The sequence below is a fragment of the Sesamum indicum genome, linkage group LG3, assembly GCF_026168435.1.
Source record: "Sesamum indicum cultivar Baizhima isolate 11 linkage group LG3, ASM2616843v1, whole genome shotgun sequence".
Classification (NCBI taxonomy): domain Eukaryota; kingdom Viridiplantae; phylum Streptophyta; class Magnoliopsida; order Lamiales; family Pedaliaceae; genus Sesamum; species Sesamum indicum.
The window spans coordinates 30,716,842-30,734,271 of NC_142659.1; the positions used below are offsets into that span (position 1 = coordinate 30,716,842).

General features: G+C 37.0%; 2 protein-coding genes across 3 annotated transcripts; one reads left to right on the top strand and one right to left on the bottom strand.

Moving 5' to 3' along the window:
* Positions 1–442: 442 nt before the first annotated feature.
* Positions 443–5,753, bottom strand: PTAC6 (plastid transcriptionally active 6). The gene is made up of 6 exons (XM_011076512.3): positions 3,163–5,753; positions 2,512–2,580; positions 2,213–2,317; positions 1,590–1,709; positions 1,058–1,147; positions 443–972 (listed from the first exon to the last, which is right to left on the bottom strand). The coding sequence occupies exons 1-6, from the start codon at positions 3,793–3,795 to the stop codon at positions 856–858; spliced, it is 1,134 nt and encodes a 377-aa protein (XP_011074814.2). The 5' UTR covers positions 3,796–5,753; the 3' UTR covers positions 443–855.
* A 1,879-nt stretch (positions 5,754–7,632) lies between these two features.
* LOC105159445 (ubinuclein-1) lies at positions 7,633–17,088 on the top strand. 2 transcript variants are annotated; one of them, XM_011076514.3, is made up of 12 exons: positions 7,635–8,224; positions 8,655–8,753; positions 8,887–8,963; positions 9,735–10,296; positions 10,968–11,049; positions 11,149–11,258; positions 11,397–11,483; positions 14,232–14,357; positions 14,643–14,777; positions 14,898–14,945; positions 15,640–15,738; positions 16,389–17,088. In XM_011076514.3, the coding sequence occupies exons 1-12, from the start codon at positions 7,856–7,858 to the stop codon at positions 16,839–16,841; spliced, it is 2,247 nt and encodes a 748-aa protein (XP_011074816.1). In that variant the 5' UTR covers positions 7,635–7,855; the 3' UTR covers positions 16,842–17,088. The 2 variants fall into 2 exon arrangements, with proteins under 2 accessions (XP_088734940.1, XP_011074816.1); XM_088878814.1 differs by lacking the exons at positions 15,640–15,738; positions 16,389–17,088 and adding an exon at positions 15,062–15,227 and having other exon boundaries at positions 7,633–8,224.
* Positions 17,089–17,430: the final 342 nt, after the last annotated feature.

Sequence of the window (17,430 nt, forward strand, 5' to 3'; positions counted from 1 at the left end):
TATGAAATACTGTGTACGTCATCTCAAGCAGATTCTCATTGGAATACGACACATTATTTCATGAAAAAAGCCTCATTATTTTCAATTTGTCGAGGTATTTATTATATCAATGGTAGGTGATGAATAAAGAGTATGGGTTGAATGGTAAGATGGTCATTTTAGCTACAGTTTACCTTTGACTATAATACCATTATCGTATTTCTCTATGAAAATAGCTGCACCAGCTTTAATTCTTGACGAGTTAATTTATTTACTAATTCATGGATATTTAAAAGACATACGGTTTCATTTTATACTTTAGAAAGAATAAATAACTACTTAATTTACATTCTTATTTAAGTTTGTAAATTTATTATATTATACCCCATATATTTATGTATGAAATATTAATTATTAGATTGTATCAAAGAAAAGAAAACGTACTGAAAACCTCTGCGCCGAATTACAAAGCAACCCTCCCGCTAAGGCTTGGGAAAAAATGCATTCATTGAGAACAATACTAAACTCAATACAACGATATGATGAAACAAGTACCACCTTGTCACACAACTCCTCGCTGTATATCTATTACTACCGCCCTTACTTTCCTCCATCTCAACACCTCTAATCTTCCTATTTGACCTGAGCAGGTATAAAGAGTGGTTTCAACCCAGTTGTCGCTGGCACAATGCACTGAAGAAGATATGTTGAACACCAATAAGATCAGACACATTTACCAATATTTTCGATCAGTACATACTCTACAATGCACAGAAACTGCACTTAAAGCACCAAAAAACACTGATTCAGAAGGCAGGACATTTATCTGTCATTCAGCATCTCGTGCAATTATTCCTATCCCCAAGCACTGCGTGGTTAAAACCAATTTGAGACGCTAAAGTCCCGAAGCTTTCTGAGGTGCTTTTCCATATCTTGCCTAGTTTTGTTCCACTCTTCCTTCTCTATTACTGTGGTTGGATCATCTCTTTCGCCCTACAGAATAGGAAAGAGCAATGAATCAGCTAAATGGAAATAGACACTATGAAGCACAAATAACAAGTTGTTTTGGAGTAAGTACCGAGGGAATTATTTTAAAGGAATTCCCATTATCACGAACAATCAGCAAATCATTTTTTCTATCTCGCTCACTTCCTCCAGGAACTGTCACCTACAGAAAGGAAATAAATCAGATGTTAAGATGTAGAATGCACTCGATTAGCTTAGCAGCGTATGACAAGCCATTGTTGTCCTATAAGTAATATACAGCGACAAACAAATAGGGTAAAAAGGAGGCAATGCATCATAGAAAAGTGGAAATTATTTACTGTCAGAATATACATATCAGATGCTAAAGGAAGCTGAGTGAACAACAGAAGAAGAATTGAGGAGAGCTCAATGGAAAAGAAAAAAGAGACTAAACAAAGAGAGAAGTAGCATTTTCGATATTTTTGATGGATTTCAATCACTTATTCATTTCAATTCAAAAAAGGAAGAAAAAAACCAACAATGCAGAAGCAGCTGAAGTTAAGAGGTCCATAAGTACTTGTCCTAACGATTTTCAGAATTGTAAAACAGAAAAGGACATATAACTCAAAGAAATTTCCCCCTACCACAACTTTCGCCCTTGTGATTGATTTTGTTTTTGAATCAATTACATAGATCTCCTCAAAATCCAGAGCAAATTCTGGATCACCCAATCGACGGTTCCTGTAGTGTTTTGTCAGGAAAACCTGCCATAAGGGCAACATGTTTTTAAATTCTCAAGGAAACCAATTCAGACAAAAAGAACCATCACATCCAACTATTTGCAATAACGTCATTGAAAGCTGTCAAAAAGTGCATATAAGAGTATATATAGAAAAGGAAACAGATATGACCATTAAAGGGCCTGACATCTTTGCAGAATTATAGGATCTAAAATTCCAAAATTTTAATCTACAGACCACAGAGATGCGCAAGTTCAGCCAACAATTTTGAAAAGTCTAACATATTATTGCAGAATAGTAACTGCAGACTGCAAGGACATGCATACAACCCAATTCGCACAAGCAATCCTAATATCAAATCTAGAAAGTGCACACAGATTTCCTTGCCAACAAATTATTGCAGAAACAATACCAGGAATAGTCAGGTCTATATGCATGGCAATGATATTAAAAATTTAATCTATTCCTATCATGACACTTAAAAAATTAAACAACATAATACCAAATATTAGATGCTTTGCTCAGACCTTCAAGACTTCCCTTTCAGACTTGTACATGGGGTCTCGAGGCGCATCAATTGGTGGCTCTGTCACATTGTAGCACCCATAATCACTCTGTGCACAACGAATATACTGCCATTCCAAGAGAAGCAAACAAAGTTCAATAAATGTGTGACAGCAAACAAGTAATTTAATCAGCATGCATTTGTGGAATGCCCACCTGACTACATTAGGAAAACCTAGTCATTCAGCAGTCGTTATACTTAAAATGCTTGATTATCAATCAAGATAGTAAATTATCACATCACTGGAAACAGAAAGAATACCTTTTGAGGCATGGGTGCAAGAACCTTTGGAATTGCATATATATCTGTGTCTGGAGGGGTGACATACATCTACAAACCAAATATATAAACCTGATTAATCAACAGAACAATCGTATAAGATAACAAATCTGTTTGGGGTATCCAAGAATATTATTAAAATCTGATTGTTCAGACTGATTAACATAAACATCAGTTGTGTTGTTCGCTTCAGCTATTAGAATCGAGTTATGGTAGCAACAAAGATTGCACCAGCTTATCAGTTACGTTGTGCCAAGTATAAATTACCTTAATCCTTATCTAACAAGCAATTGAACCAAACTAAGGTGTAAAATTACAACTTAATTATACCTACACATTCAAACATGGAAGCAGAAAAATTAATACACAATGGATTAAGTAAATGCATATTGTTCCTAACTGGTACCTCTATAAAATCATAAACAAGCATATATGATGAGTATATGAAACTTAAGCAAGCTTCATTATCTGCCATCACAAGAAACCAGTACAGCATAACATCAGAATCCATGCAAAAACACACGATACCAAAAGTGTCATCATGTCCTTAACTTCCTACACATTCAACACAGAAAGCTTTATTACCCAAGGTACAGCTAACATAGCACAGCGTACAGCACTGAAAAACCCTACCTCCCGAAAATCGTACACGTCATTGTCGGGATCAGGAGGCTTCCGAATGAAAAAATCACAATCCAAAAGACAAATTTTATGAAATTCATCTTCATTTATGCGATAATCAACTATTTTCTCGGAGTCCCAACCCTGAGTGGACACGAAACTCTTGCTATGCACCATTGCAATGTCATCTTCTCCGCCATGGCCGGCGGCGGCGACGGCTACAGCGGCGGCGGTGTCATAATCGACATCGAAATCCTTCTTGTTGTCGACCTCCTCCACCTCATCTTCGTCCATGTCATAGTCATCCGGGCCTCCTCCATCTGCGTCTCCGTCATCCGCCCATGCCCGGAAGTCCGGTCTGCAAGATATGGGCCGGGTCATTTTCAAAGACCCGCAAATGATGGGCTTTGGAAGAGAAACTAGGTGGCCTTTGCGGGTCTTTACTGCGAAGAGCGGTGGGGAGAGGAGAGTTACGGTGTACATGGTGGTCGAGGTGGAAGCGGAGCTTACTGAGTTGGGGAGCGAAGGAAATAGGATTAGATATTTGGGTTGTGATACGCTGCTATTCGACACACCAACTAACGATGCGACTCCACTTGGCAACCATTTACAACGCGCCATGTCAGACAGATTGTAGTAATACATTGATACCCTACTAAATTATTGACATGCGCCAACTGGGCCTCAAATACAGACGCCCCGTTTGGTTTTTGTTTCTTTTTTTTCTTTTTTATTTCTACTTTTGAGCATTTTTTGATGGAATTGAAACGTTTCATTTATTTTAAGCGAGAAATAAAAATATATTTGAATGGTATATTTCCAAATTTATGTCAGTATGGTTGAAAAATGATAATATATTAAATTAATTTGGTAATTAGATATTATATGTTAAATACATAATATAATATTATTTTTATTTCTTAAAACATCAACATGAAACATGTCATGTCCTCTTTACTAGAAGATAATAAGGTCCGGAAATATGATTTGAGAAATGTGTTTTAAGTAGACTAAACTATAAATTTTTATTAAAAATGGGCATTTTAATAAAATTAGATTAAACAACCGAACTTCCAAAATCTGAAATAGTATAAAATTGTAAATTATGTTTTTTGAAAATAAAACCAAAGGTGCGCTGAGAAACATGGGCCTCGAACATTATCCTATTACCTACAAAAAAAAATTGTTTTTTCATTTTCAGGGGATAAAAAAGAATTATAAAATAAATTAATCAGCACCAAAGCACAAAGAACAAGAGAAAACTTGTCCATTATTACACATTAAAAAAGAGAAATAAAAATACCCCCCCCCCCCAAAAAAAAAAAAAAAGAAGAAAAGGAACTCCAATCCAGTTTGAGGCTCAGATTCTCATCCATGCCCAAAATCACAAGGCAAAGGGAAATTTAACCACGCATGGCGGCGAATCGCCACCGGAATCGCCCCGCCAAGATGCGGGTCGTCTTTTCCTCAATGCCTGACGCATTAGCACATGCCAGGAAAAATAATTACTACCATCACAGCCTCTTGCCCAATAGAACAGAGTTCATCAAGCAGCGGTTCAACAAGTACTTACATGCCAATTCGCAATTCCCCAAGCTATACACAAGCAGAAGTTTTTGCAAACACATACGTAACCAAGCCAGCTGAAACTTGAAAATGAATGCATAAACAAACAGGCAGAATAAATATTAATAATGATTGGTGAGGGGCTGTTGCTTAGTAGAGGAATTCACGGGCGATCAAAGAGGGGCAACCGCCCTCTTGGAAATCCCATCTCTCTGTTCGCCTCTTTCTCTTGATTCTGAGCTAATCTCCTAAGTAGTCGTATCTTTGACTGCAAACACATCAAAAATAATCTCTCAGATTTAAACATAACATCTTTTGCGAGTTGTAATTCCCGAGCGCGCTCCCCTTAGAAAACAAACAAATTGTGAAAACAGAATAATTCTGTTTCTTTTTTTTTTTTTTTTTTTTTTTAGGTGGGGAGGCTCAGATCTGGGTAGAGACGAGGCAAGGAGAAAGCAACCACGCCATGGCTGCAATCACCGGTTGCATGTGATGAATCACAAAGCCTTCCGGGTTGCCCAGCCAAGATACGGGTCGACTTCCCTTTCCCCGATCCATTAGCTCAGAAAATGGATTAGAGTAAATCATCACCGCCTCTTCATTCACCATACCCACAAAAAGTCGGGAATCAGAGAAATTCCGGTCCCGGAGCTCCGATTCCCGAGACAACAGGAAAACCCTAACACCAGAACCCTACTCCAAATCCATCCACAAACTAGGGTACAGACCACCAAATTTGCAGATGAAAACAACATCCAACAGACAGAACAGCACCATCTCCACCACCAGCATGCACACATCTATCGATCAGATCATGAGACCAAAAGCGAAGAAGTGGCTGTATAGAGGGACCGAAAATGTAATTTACCCTATGATTTTTGTTTTTCTTTCTTTCTTTGAAGGGTTGTTGATTTTTGTATGAGAATTGATGGGAAAATCATCGGCTTACAGAAAGGGGCAACCACCCTTGAAGAAATCCCTTCCCTCTGTTGCCTCATTTCTTCCATTTCTGAGCTAATGGCCATGGGTTGTGGGAATGAGGGAAGGGTTGATTATATCCTTACCCGTTTTCCCAGGTTACCCTTGTTGAAGTTTAGAATTATCGGTTTTGCTGCGGTGGAGAGACACGTACACGGGGGTACAACGGTGATTAGGCATAGCGTAATTCCAATATTTTACGTAGCGGTGCTCACGGTGACCGTGTGGTTTCATTTTTTTAAAATTTATTTTCAAATTGTATTGTGAATCATAATTTTATAAAATATTTTTTTAAATTATCTCTTTTAAAATTAAAATTAAAATTAAATGTATGATTCTGTACGGTTTTAAGCGATCTGATGGTTTTAATATTTATAATAAATTAATAAATAAATAAGTATTTTTATGTAGCAAATAAGAATAATCAACATCATGCATTATAAATTATTAATACTTTTTATAATTTTAAATAGATTAAAATATAAAATTATATATATTGATCCAACATAAAAATACTTAATCCAACAAAGTCTAATAATCGATTTTACAAATAACAATCATAACATGGATAAAAGACAGAAAGAAAGAACTAATAAAGCAGAAAGAAAGAAAAGAGAGAAGATGAAAAGGGGAAGAAAAAAATAGCGGAGAAAAAATAAATGAAAAAATTGAGACAATCATCGAATAGAATTAAAACTTAAATGGATTTAGATAATTAAACATTTCTTTTTTGCTGTACAAATCCAAATATAAATTTTACAAAAATGTGCTTTGTAATGTGAATGTTTGATAATATCTGGATTTTGGAACTTTATAATTGAAATATGAAATTCTTCTACTAAAAAGTTAATTATTTTATTGAATTATTATATATATAATTTAAAAAATTAATTATATATTTAGTGGTGCGATTTTGTTCATTTTTTGAAAATCTAAATTAAAACTAAATTAAAATGTGGTGTAATTTTACTCTAAATTTAGAATTGTCGTCGAAAAATAAATCATGAAAAAATGATTAAATTTGATTTGATTATGAGTGTTTTAATTTTTTTTTTTATCACCCATAGTTTTATGTTTCTAAACTGGAGTCTGGAAAGGGTTGTAATTTTTGTGGGCTGTTGGGGCAATAGAGTCTTTAGCAGTCCAAACGTGAGGATATTTTTGTCAGAGAAGAATTAGTGGGTTGGGTTTGATTGAACTTAGGGGCAGGTTTGATGTTGTGCAGATTTATTATACTTAGGGGCTACCCTTAACCTAAGTGAACAAAACATAACTGGGAATGGGCCTTTTATTCGGCCCAATGTCTTTAACTAACACTTATTGTGTGAACCCAAACCCTCTAGAAATAAATTTTAATCGTGCCGTAAATGACAAATTAGTGAATACTAATGGCACATAACTGTGGGGTTATGATTGAGATAGGCATGTTATGTATGTGTATCTTTGCACCACAGTTCGTTTTTATATACTTCGTGGGAGTCGTGTGTAATAATGACTGATAAGAATAAATTCAAATTACATCGTTATTCGAGTAAATGAGTTTTCAATTGAACGTAAAGTCATAGATGCACTTACGTGTCGGATAAATATGATTTTTTTCTTTATTACTCATTAATTTAAGAAAAGAAAGTGTAGAGATTTTACGACTTTTTTATTATATTCACTACGGTTACATGAATGTAATATGAATACATATATTTTATGGAAGATTACAAGAATATAAGGATAAATTCAATTTAAAAGTCAAGTTATTACAAGAATCAATTGAAAGATTACAAAAATATGAAAGCAAGTTGAAATTGTCAGCATTATTTTATGTCTACTTACTCTAGCAGAGAACAAGATAAATTACGTGTTGAAAATAGAAATATTAGAAAATATGGGGTAGAAAATGTAAATTGGAAAAGGTTTGGGCCTTTGGACATGTCCGTCTAGTTCTAGTCTTCCATTGATCCTCGTACCAGATACCAATCATACCTATAACCGTTACGAGTCCGAAAAATAAAAGAAAATAGAAAAAAGAAAATCCCCTTTCCCTCTCCCTCTCCCTCACTCACTGGCTGATCAACCCCACTCTAGGGTTTTCCCCCCCTAATTTCCCTCTGTTTTTGGCAAACCCTCGCCCCAAGTTTCATTAATTTATTGGTTGGATTGTGAATTGATGGTAGAAGGGAGTGAAGGCGGCGGGCCCGAATTGGGGCCCGGGTCAAAACCCACGTCATCATTCGAAGCAGCCGGAGGCCGCCTCCGGTTCACGGTGGAGCTGCGGCCCGGAGAAACGACAATTGTTTCGTGGAAAAAGCTTCTCAGAGAGGCTAATTCGAGCAAGTCCAATCGGCCCGGCCCATCAAATTCGGGCCAATCTTTCGAGGCCCAACGTCAGCCTGTTGCTCAGCCCCCGCCTCCCCCACCTCCTTTGGCGCCTTCTTCTTCAAAGCAAACTACGGAGGCTGAACCAAAGGATTCACAGGCGCAGGCCGGGTCGAATCGGTTGAGCACCGTGATTGAGAGAATTGAGCGAATGTACGCGGTAAGTTGCTCTCGATTGATGCGTTGCATGTTAGTTATTGCACGTGAATTTAATTTCTTGATTTTTTTTTGGTGAATGTGCATTTAGGATTCGTGGCAGGTAGGTGCATATATAGAGACAGCTACAAACTGGAAATTTTAATGTTTCTTTATTTCAACCAAAATCATCCTTGATTAATGTATGTAGTTGTATCATATAATTTCTTGGTGCGCTTATGGTAATGCTGGTTCAAAAGTTAATTCCACTGGGTTTAGTTTATAATCCTTAGTGTAAATTCATCACACTGAATCAAGTTTTTTTCTCTATTTCTTCATTTGCTATTCTTTTGTTTGTTTGTGAAAGTAAGCCCTTCAGGGTTTGTCATTTTAGGTACACTTGCATCTGGGCTTACAGTTCCACATTAAATGCTTTGTGGTTGGTGAACTTGCAGGGTAATGGGAGTAGCGATGAGGAAGATGTTGTTCTCGATAATATTCCTGATGATGATGAGTATGATACAGAGGATTCATTCATTGATGATACTGAGCTGGTGGGTACTTCTTGTCCATCAATTAACTCAGTTGTACTGTCCAACTTTATTTATGTGTCTTCTAAGCTGGCAATGTCCAGTTTATGTTCAATATTCCATGTTTTGTTAATGGATGAGCTTAACTTTTGTGCAGGATGACTACTTTCAGGTGGACAACTTGGCAATAAAACATGATGGATTTTTCGTTAACCGTGGGAAGTTGGAGCCAATGTGAGTTTGTCTAATTTGCGTTGATTTCGATAAATAATTTTAGTATTAAGATTACACAAAATTATCTGTTTTTGCACTTACCTGTTGTCAGTGCAGTTGATGTGACAAACAGAAACTTAGCTATGATTCAATATGTTTCCTGTAAGCTATAAATGACTCTTAGCGTGGCCTCATGGACTTTGCAGTTGGAAATATAAGAAAGAATCTATTAAGACATTGAAATAGATTTCTTCTATAATTTTGCAATAAAAAACAAAGTAAATATTGCTTCAATTTTTTATTCTGTGTTAATTGTAGTTTGTTTCTCTTCTTAGAAAGCCACAGTTGCCTCGCCTTGTGATGCAAATTTAACAGGGTGGAGAGATGTATATTCAAAAGTGTATCGGCCCAGTAGGAGCAAGTTTTGCAATTGTTTGTTAAAAAAATTTAAGACTGCTTCTACTAAATTATAACTGCTGGGAGAATATTGATAATGTGATTTACTGCTTCTATTCTTAATGGTTTGAAACTTGTTATTTCTTTATTGGAAAACCCAGTGAAAATCCTTGAAGTATTGTCATTTGGATTTCTTCCTGCACATACACTTAAATTTTATGTTCCTAAGTTATTCTTTTGGGTTTGTGGATTGAAAATTATTTTGGTTTGCCTGATTTTGACACATGGGAAATATTGTCTTCAGTGTTACAGGACTACCTATTGTGATGTATTTGTGTTTATCAGATGATGTCAAGGTCTTTCAGTCCTCTTATGCTACCTTAACTTTTCCTGCAGTGAACCTACCATATGCACGAACCAACAACCAAAAAAGAGAAGACGTAAAGATTTGACAAAAGGTCATGGTGGGAGTGACGATGGACATAATCCGAATAAAATTGTGAAAGTAGGAAATAGAGGTAGAAAAAGAAACTCAGCTAGTCAGTCTCACGGAGTGTCGATGCCAAACATACATGGTGAGGATATGCAGTTTCAGGCTGCTCTGGCAAATGCTTCTGAAGTTTCATTAAAGAAGAAAACTACAGATATGCAGACTGCGGTGCATCCTTCAGAACTGTTGAATGGTGATGCCATCAGGGAGGACACTGAAACTGATCTGAAAATACCTGGAGATCCCTCATCAACGAACCATATTACCAAATGGAAAGTGAGCGAATTTCAAGATACTTCAACTCAGAGGTCAAATGATAAAAGTCCACATCTAAGCAAATCTCATACTGAAAAACAACTATATAACATTGATGATCTAGATCAGTCGACTCAACAGAAAGGGAAAAGTGGACTGGCAGAAAGATTTGACCTTAATATTCCTGCAAGCAGGGACTCTCTGCCGACTACGGTGAGTAATTGCTTTATGCATGCTTTTGGAACTATTGAAGTGACACCACATATATGTAGACTTCTCTTGCTAGGATCTAGGTCAAACTCTAGGCTTGGGAAATATATTGGAGCTGTAGTCAACAGCTCAAATTTTAAGCTCATGTTGACAAGTAGGAGTTGCTGCAGATCATATCAATTAGTCACTTAAGTTTTGCATTGCACATAATTTGGTGAAGAACTGTGTTTGTCAAGTTTGAGGTTCCCCAGATTATTTGTGGTTCTTCTCTATAACTGCCGTCAACGAGAATTTTCATTCTTTCTGCGATTAGGCGGATTCTAAATGGAGAGGCCAACATGATATGCAGATTAGCATTTAGGGTGATTGTTCATTTTGGGGCACTTGAATGGATAATACTTGGCTAGCTTGGTTTCTTACTTTCATAAGCTAATTCTTAGATCTAACTGCCGAAGGGATGTGACTGGATTTCATTCATGATATAGAAACCTGTTCTATGCATATGATAGCTGTTACTTTATGTCCTGTTCTCCTGAATCTGTGCCATACTTTCTTTGTGTGAATGGAAACAGAAACCACTTCAGATTTTTTATTTTGCCTTTATATTTGTGGTACTTCTTCTTTTCTCCTTTCGGTTTAATTTCATCATGCCTAAGAGGTCTGCCTGCATGCAGAGAAAGGAAGGCGCTGGTGTTAGACCAAAAGGTGCAACGCTCGAGAAGGCAATCAGAGAGTTGGAGAAGATAGTAGCAGAATGTATCTTACTGCTTCTACTCCGATCATAGCTTTCTTTCTTATTATACTGAAAAGTGTGTCTCAATTATTTATTTATGTTTGTGGTTTGAAAAACAACAGTTCGACCACCTTCTACGGAAGTTCAGGATCCTGATATTTCATCTCAGGCAGTCAAAAGGAGATTGCCAGCTGAAATAAAGCAGAAACTGGGCAAAATTGCTAGATTAGCGGTACTTAAGAGCTATTAAAGCTGTCTTTTCATCTTTTTCTGCTATTTGATTAATTCATTTATGATCCTATAGGTTTGTGCTTTATTAGGCTCATTCTCAAATGATGTTAAAATATTGTGTTCTTTGGGGTGGGTGCAGCAAGCCAGTACTGGTAAAATACCTAAGGATGTGATCAATCGCCTGATGAGCATTGTTGGGCACTTGATGCAAATTAGGACACTAAAGGTATCTTTCTCTTCCAACACCAAGAATTAACATATTTATGTTTACTGTATTGCTCTTTCAGTTTCCTGCAGAAACTCCCTTTTCCCCCCTGATTTAATGTTAGCTTTTTAATGCTGGAGCAAGGTTGGTCTGATATTTCTGTGACCTTGAGTGTAAAGTTGATTGCTGCTAATGATGTGTCTGTCGGCATATTCTTAGTGTGGAATAAATCTAGAAAAACATGCTAAAATAATATCAAATTGGAGAATGCAATGAAGTAAACTTCTGATAGTAATGGAGCAAACTTTTACTAGAAGCGAACTGTTTTCTTTTCATGGCATTGCCGTCACAATTATAGGATTTTTAGTATGAGGGACCATCTCCTCTTTATAATGGCACAATCTGCTTTATGTTGGCATTTAAATTATGTTTGTGAAGATAAGCAAGCCAGTGATTACTTGTTTGCTTCACATATACTAAGCCATGCTAGAACAATTTAGCATAAAAGACACTTCAACATATAGACAGATGAGCCGGACCATTTTCCTGATCGTTGGACCTCCTGATTTTGAAAATCTGGGATCAGATGTTACACTTTGTATGCAGTTTTCATTTTTGAGGAAGAATGTAGTTGACTCATCCAAATTTTCAACCTACCTTACTTGCAGTGAATGCGTGAATTATTGGACTGTGTTGCCTAATTATCGTCTTTTCAGACAATGGTACCAACAGTAGATCTTTTTTGAAATTAGATAGTCGTGCAACATATTGGTTCTGAAAGGTTTTGCCCTTTTGGCTCTTAAAGGCATTTGCCCATTCTTGATGCTTCAACTATTGGGTTTTCAAATGCCTTCTTTCTGTAGTTATTTTTGGATAACACGCAACTTGTTACTTATGAAGAAGAAAACTGATCCTCTTAAATTTTTGTTCAAGTCTCCAAATATCCTTTTTGAAAGTAATTCATGTTTGTATTGGAGCTGTCTGCTGTGTTTATAATTCTATTATGCATTCCTGTCTTGTGAAAGAACTGGTCCATTGAGCTTCGGATGACCTAGAATATCTTTTTGCTCGCACATTTGCTTATATTATACTTTTTACGTGAATGCGTGAAAGTGAAACTATATTCTGCTTCTGTTGACACTTCTTTGTGATGACATGACAGACGTTTTTCAAGAGGAACTGCTATATCTTGGCTAAGAGAAAACAGAATGTAGAGACATAAGTTCCAAATGAAACACTTCTTCTGAGATGCTTAGCTTTTAAGTAGATGCTTATATTTGAAGTAGCTTCTTAGATACATAAGCCAAAGCGATCTGTTTTCTGATGCAATTTGTTGCTGAGGCGCAAAGTTTCTGATTGCTTCGTGTCTTCTTAGTTTTGTTCTTCATGTAACATACAAATGCTCGTGAAGTTGATTGGTTGAGGCTAATTTTGCTCTTGCTTTAAAGCTTATGTGTGTATATTGCAGATTGAAGAGTTTGAATCACCTGTATGCTGTTGTAAGCTTTACTTGCCTACCCAGCCTAATGGAGACTTTTCAAATCTCTTTTCCCCATGTGCAAATTCATGTTCTCTTTTGATAAATCTGTCTTTGTGGGATCTCATGTAAACCTCTGGTACTGTTATGAGTTAGTATATGTTCATTCGCCTGTTGACCATTCTTTCTTGCATTTAATAAATCTAGTTGGGGTCTTAGTCATCCTTCTATGCTGCTGACGTGTAACTGAAGTATTCTTTTTTATGTTGTGTCATGTGTGTACCCGCGAAACTTCTCTCGGAAGTATTTTGCTGTATTTGGTAAAATTAGCTTGGATGTTGCCTGTATTAATGGAGATCAGTTTGCCAACAGTATTGTGATATAGAAGCTATATCCGAAATTACGGGACCATGTATGTTTAGACAAAAAAGTTACACTTAGACCTACTTAAACACACCAATTTGAGGAAATTGATCTTGAAGTTTTGGGAAACAATTATCAAGCTTGGTCAAGTACTTGAAGAAACCGGCAGCGTAACTCTAAAAAACACTATATCCACTGGTCAATCTCGTGATAACATGCAAAATGCCAAAAAACAGTAAGGTATGCTCTTCATGACTTAAGTTTCTGCATCTAGATGCATTTTGAAGGAATTGTCTTGTGGATATGTGCTGCGTGCATAGATGAGAATGCCCACCTTATGAGATTGTTTAAAGCGAGTATTTGCAACGATCATCAGGACGGTTACTTACATGTTCCTGTCTTAGTCATCTGAAGTTACCCCAAAATTTTATACAACTTGCGGTGTTATATAGTTCCACATAATCCGAATCGTGTGGGCTTTTTCTCTATAAACCCTGATAATACACTTGTTTGAAGATCGTTTGTGCTTTTCCTCTTAAATCCCTGATTATACACTTGAGTTGTCAGCCAACCCTAACTATAATAAACATGCTATTATTTTTGCTACTATCTGCATATAAGATTCCATTTCCGGAAACCCATTCCCATCAAACAATGATGGCAAGCATAAATGTTATACCTCTAGCGTCTCACAACTTTATCCTCTGTTCTTTTTTTCCCCGTCATGATGTGGGTGCGGGGCTTGGGATGGGGTGGCCTGTGTAGTGGAGGTAACTGGATATTTAGGAAATTACCTCTACTGTTTTTGGTATTACTGTTTGTAATGCGTGATGGAGTCTTATTTTCTCAATGTTTCCTTTACTGCAATGTGTTTGTAAAATATGATTATTTCCATGATTACTGATTTATCAAGCGTGGTTTTGTGTCAGCGAAACCTTAAAGTCATGGCTAATATGGGATTATCTGCCAAACAAGAGAAGGAAGATCGAATACAGAAGATAAAACAAGAAGTCGCAGAGATGGTTAAGCTGCGGATTCCATATATGAAATCAAAAGTATGCATTGTATTTCCTATTAATTCTGATTCCAGGAGCTGGGATTGGATTGTAGTTGACCTATTTGATAAAAATATTTCCATTTTAACCATCAATTAGGGCAAAAGCAATGACCTTTTTTTTCCCTCCCAAAGTGATTTCTCCTTTTGGAATGTATCAGATACTGGTCTCAAGCCCTCAACTCCCGACGGAATAAACATGAGTTGTCTCTTTTGTGGAATGCTGAGGACTGAGGACCTATCTTTTAGTTATATTTTAATGCCTGATCCATGACGTGCTTTACAGATTCAGCAACAAACTGCAAATTCAGACGATTTCAAGGAAGCTGGTCCAGAAGAGAAAGAAGCCTTGAAACGCAAGTACAGCTTGGACGATGTATTGGAGAATAAGATTTGCGACTTATATGACCTTTATGTTGAGGTATATGATAGATTCCCTAGGTCTCTTGAGCAACCACCCCTAATACACACAGACAACGACAACAACAAAGATGGATTTTCTATCGTTGGGCCTAACTTGTCTTTTTGGTTTTCATTTCAGAGACTGGAAGAAGATTCAGGTCCACCAGTTCGAAAGCTGTATGAAGAGGTAGTTGGCATGTGATTAATGCGATTGTTTTCATTAAAATAGGTCTATCATTGAGTTTTTATGAAGAAGATAGCAATCTAGTTAATAATACCATTAGTGTTGGGTGAAATTTGCAGGCTGTAATGTTCACCCGGAAACGGTAGATTTGTGCATCTGCAATTTTTCACGTGTTCCCTTTGATTAATTAGTTTTATAAAGTGTTGTGCATGAAGCAAAGTTTGTGCCGGGTTTATGTACGGCGATGCTAGCAAAAGCTTAGGCATGGAACATATTGTTCCTCAGAGAGCTGGTGAGTTACCGGTTTTCACTGAATTGTAATGGATTTTGTGCACTAAGATAATGATACTCATTTAAACACGGAAAAGATATCATTATATGGAAACAAGAGAATTCTAGATTTCTATTTATGTGCATGAACCAGCATTTGTGTCTTTGTCGTGTGTGACGATACTATCATACTAGACAGTTTCCATATTCTTGGTTTTTCACTGAGGGGAGAGATTAATGGGGGAGGATGGATGGATGGGTGCTGGAGATTAGTTGGTAGTAGTTTCTTTTGGATTGGATCTCTCGCTAGGTAGTGGTCCAGTATGCTCCCGTTGTAGTTGTTTGGTGGATTGATAGCTTCTCTGGCCAATCAATCGTCACTCTATTCCATAATGAGTACTGAAACTCGTGTGTCTCTCTAATGTAGCTTGCAGTATTGTGGCCATGTGGATTCATGGATACTGGTGGAATTAAACGTGCCATATATAGAGCGAAAAACAGAAAGGGACTGTGCAGTCTGCGCAAGGTACTAATATCTTTAACTTATTCCTATTTTTATGTATTTCTTTTTGTGGGCAGATGAAATTTGAATTTTGCCTTAAATGCTATGCAAGTAAAGGCCATAACCTTGTTCATGTGTGCAAACATATCACATATTTCTTTTTTTGGCAGATGAAATTAGAAGGCCTTAGCTTTAATGTTATGCATTTTAGATCCATAACCAACTGCATGATGCGTACGTCAATATAGTTGGATAATGAGGAACCGTCTCCACGCCTAGAAAATTACATAAATTTTGTTTAAGGGTCTAAAGTGTTTTCCTTTCCAATTGGTTCAATATTATATATAAAAACTCCTTGATAATTCTTTGGTCGTTTGTAGTGCGTGTATGTTTTTATGCTGAGAAAGCCTATTCTCCCTTGGTTTATTTGCTTTGAGTGTTTGTTGCGTTGGGGAGTGGCATATGTCATTTGGCAATTTGATATTTTACCATAAATCTCTCAACTTGCTAGCTTTGTGGTGCTTGAAGGAGCGAAACATATGTTGTGTTTAAAAATGTATGCCTTCAAAATCCATAGTTTTTTTACCTTTTCCTTCCTGTTACTCTCTTGATGTTGTCTCATAGCAGGTTGTATTTTCTTACCTCTCATCCTCCTTTCTTCTTTTGTTGCTTAGGATCGAGATAAAATCAAGAAGAAAAAGGTGTTGGCACCAAAAGCAGTGGATGCTATGAATGTTACTCAGGCACAGCATATTCATGAGAAAAAATTGTCAGATTCTCGTGACCAAGTTTCCGCTTTGACAAGCAAGCCCATTCTCAGTGCTGCAGTAGCACAAGGTGCTGGTCTTCTTCCTGTTGCCTTTGCAAATGGTTCCAACATTGACAAGCTGAAGCAAGCAAAAAAGAATGGGAGCTCCAGCAAGGGTCCTGTTCCTGTGATGCCATCCGATGTATTACCAAAAAAGAAAGTAAAGAGGAAGCCAAATGCAGAGGTTAATGAAGCTCAGTTCTGCCTTGAGAAGCTCGTTTCACAGGGGGAGGAACGGCGCAGGCACCCTAAGCATGCCGCACTTCCTCTGTCTAAATCAAACCTTCAACCAGCCTCAGGCTCCGCATACCAGACTTAAACATAATGATTCAAATGGACCCTGAACTTATCGGTAGAGTAGTTTTGAGTAGCACAAGCCTTTTACTTTGATTTTGGTTCGTTAGGCTTCATTTTGACAAGTAGCTGCTAGATAGCAACTTTTGTAATTATAATGAGTTGATTATTATTCTTAGCGGACATTGGAGATTCTATGAGTAGGGTCAGCTGAAGAGCGCTTGGCTTCATCACTTGGTGTTTTTGCTTCGATATTCAGCTTAATTTTGATATTTGGTCTCTTCATTACGTTCTATTAAGTGAGGGCGCGAGCCATTGGATGTGTGGATGGCCGATGAATGGCTTATCATCTATGTGTAGTCTTTGTTTGATTGGTATTGTTTTGTTGGAAGGATATCCACCCATTAATTCAACAGTTGTGTACCGAGCAGATACACACACAGACACAGGTACATAAAATAAGATGGCGGATAAATGGTTCACAATATTGGGTGTTGGGAAAAAGTCTCCGTTGTAAATTTTGTAGCGATGAGAATCAAATTAATTTCATTGATTTTAACCGATAAGAGTGTGTTTGACTGAACTTTGATTTTAAACCTCTCCTAAAATGAGCT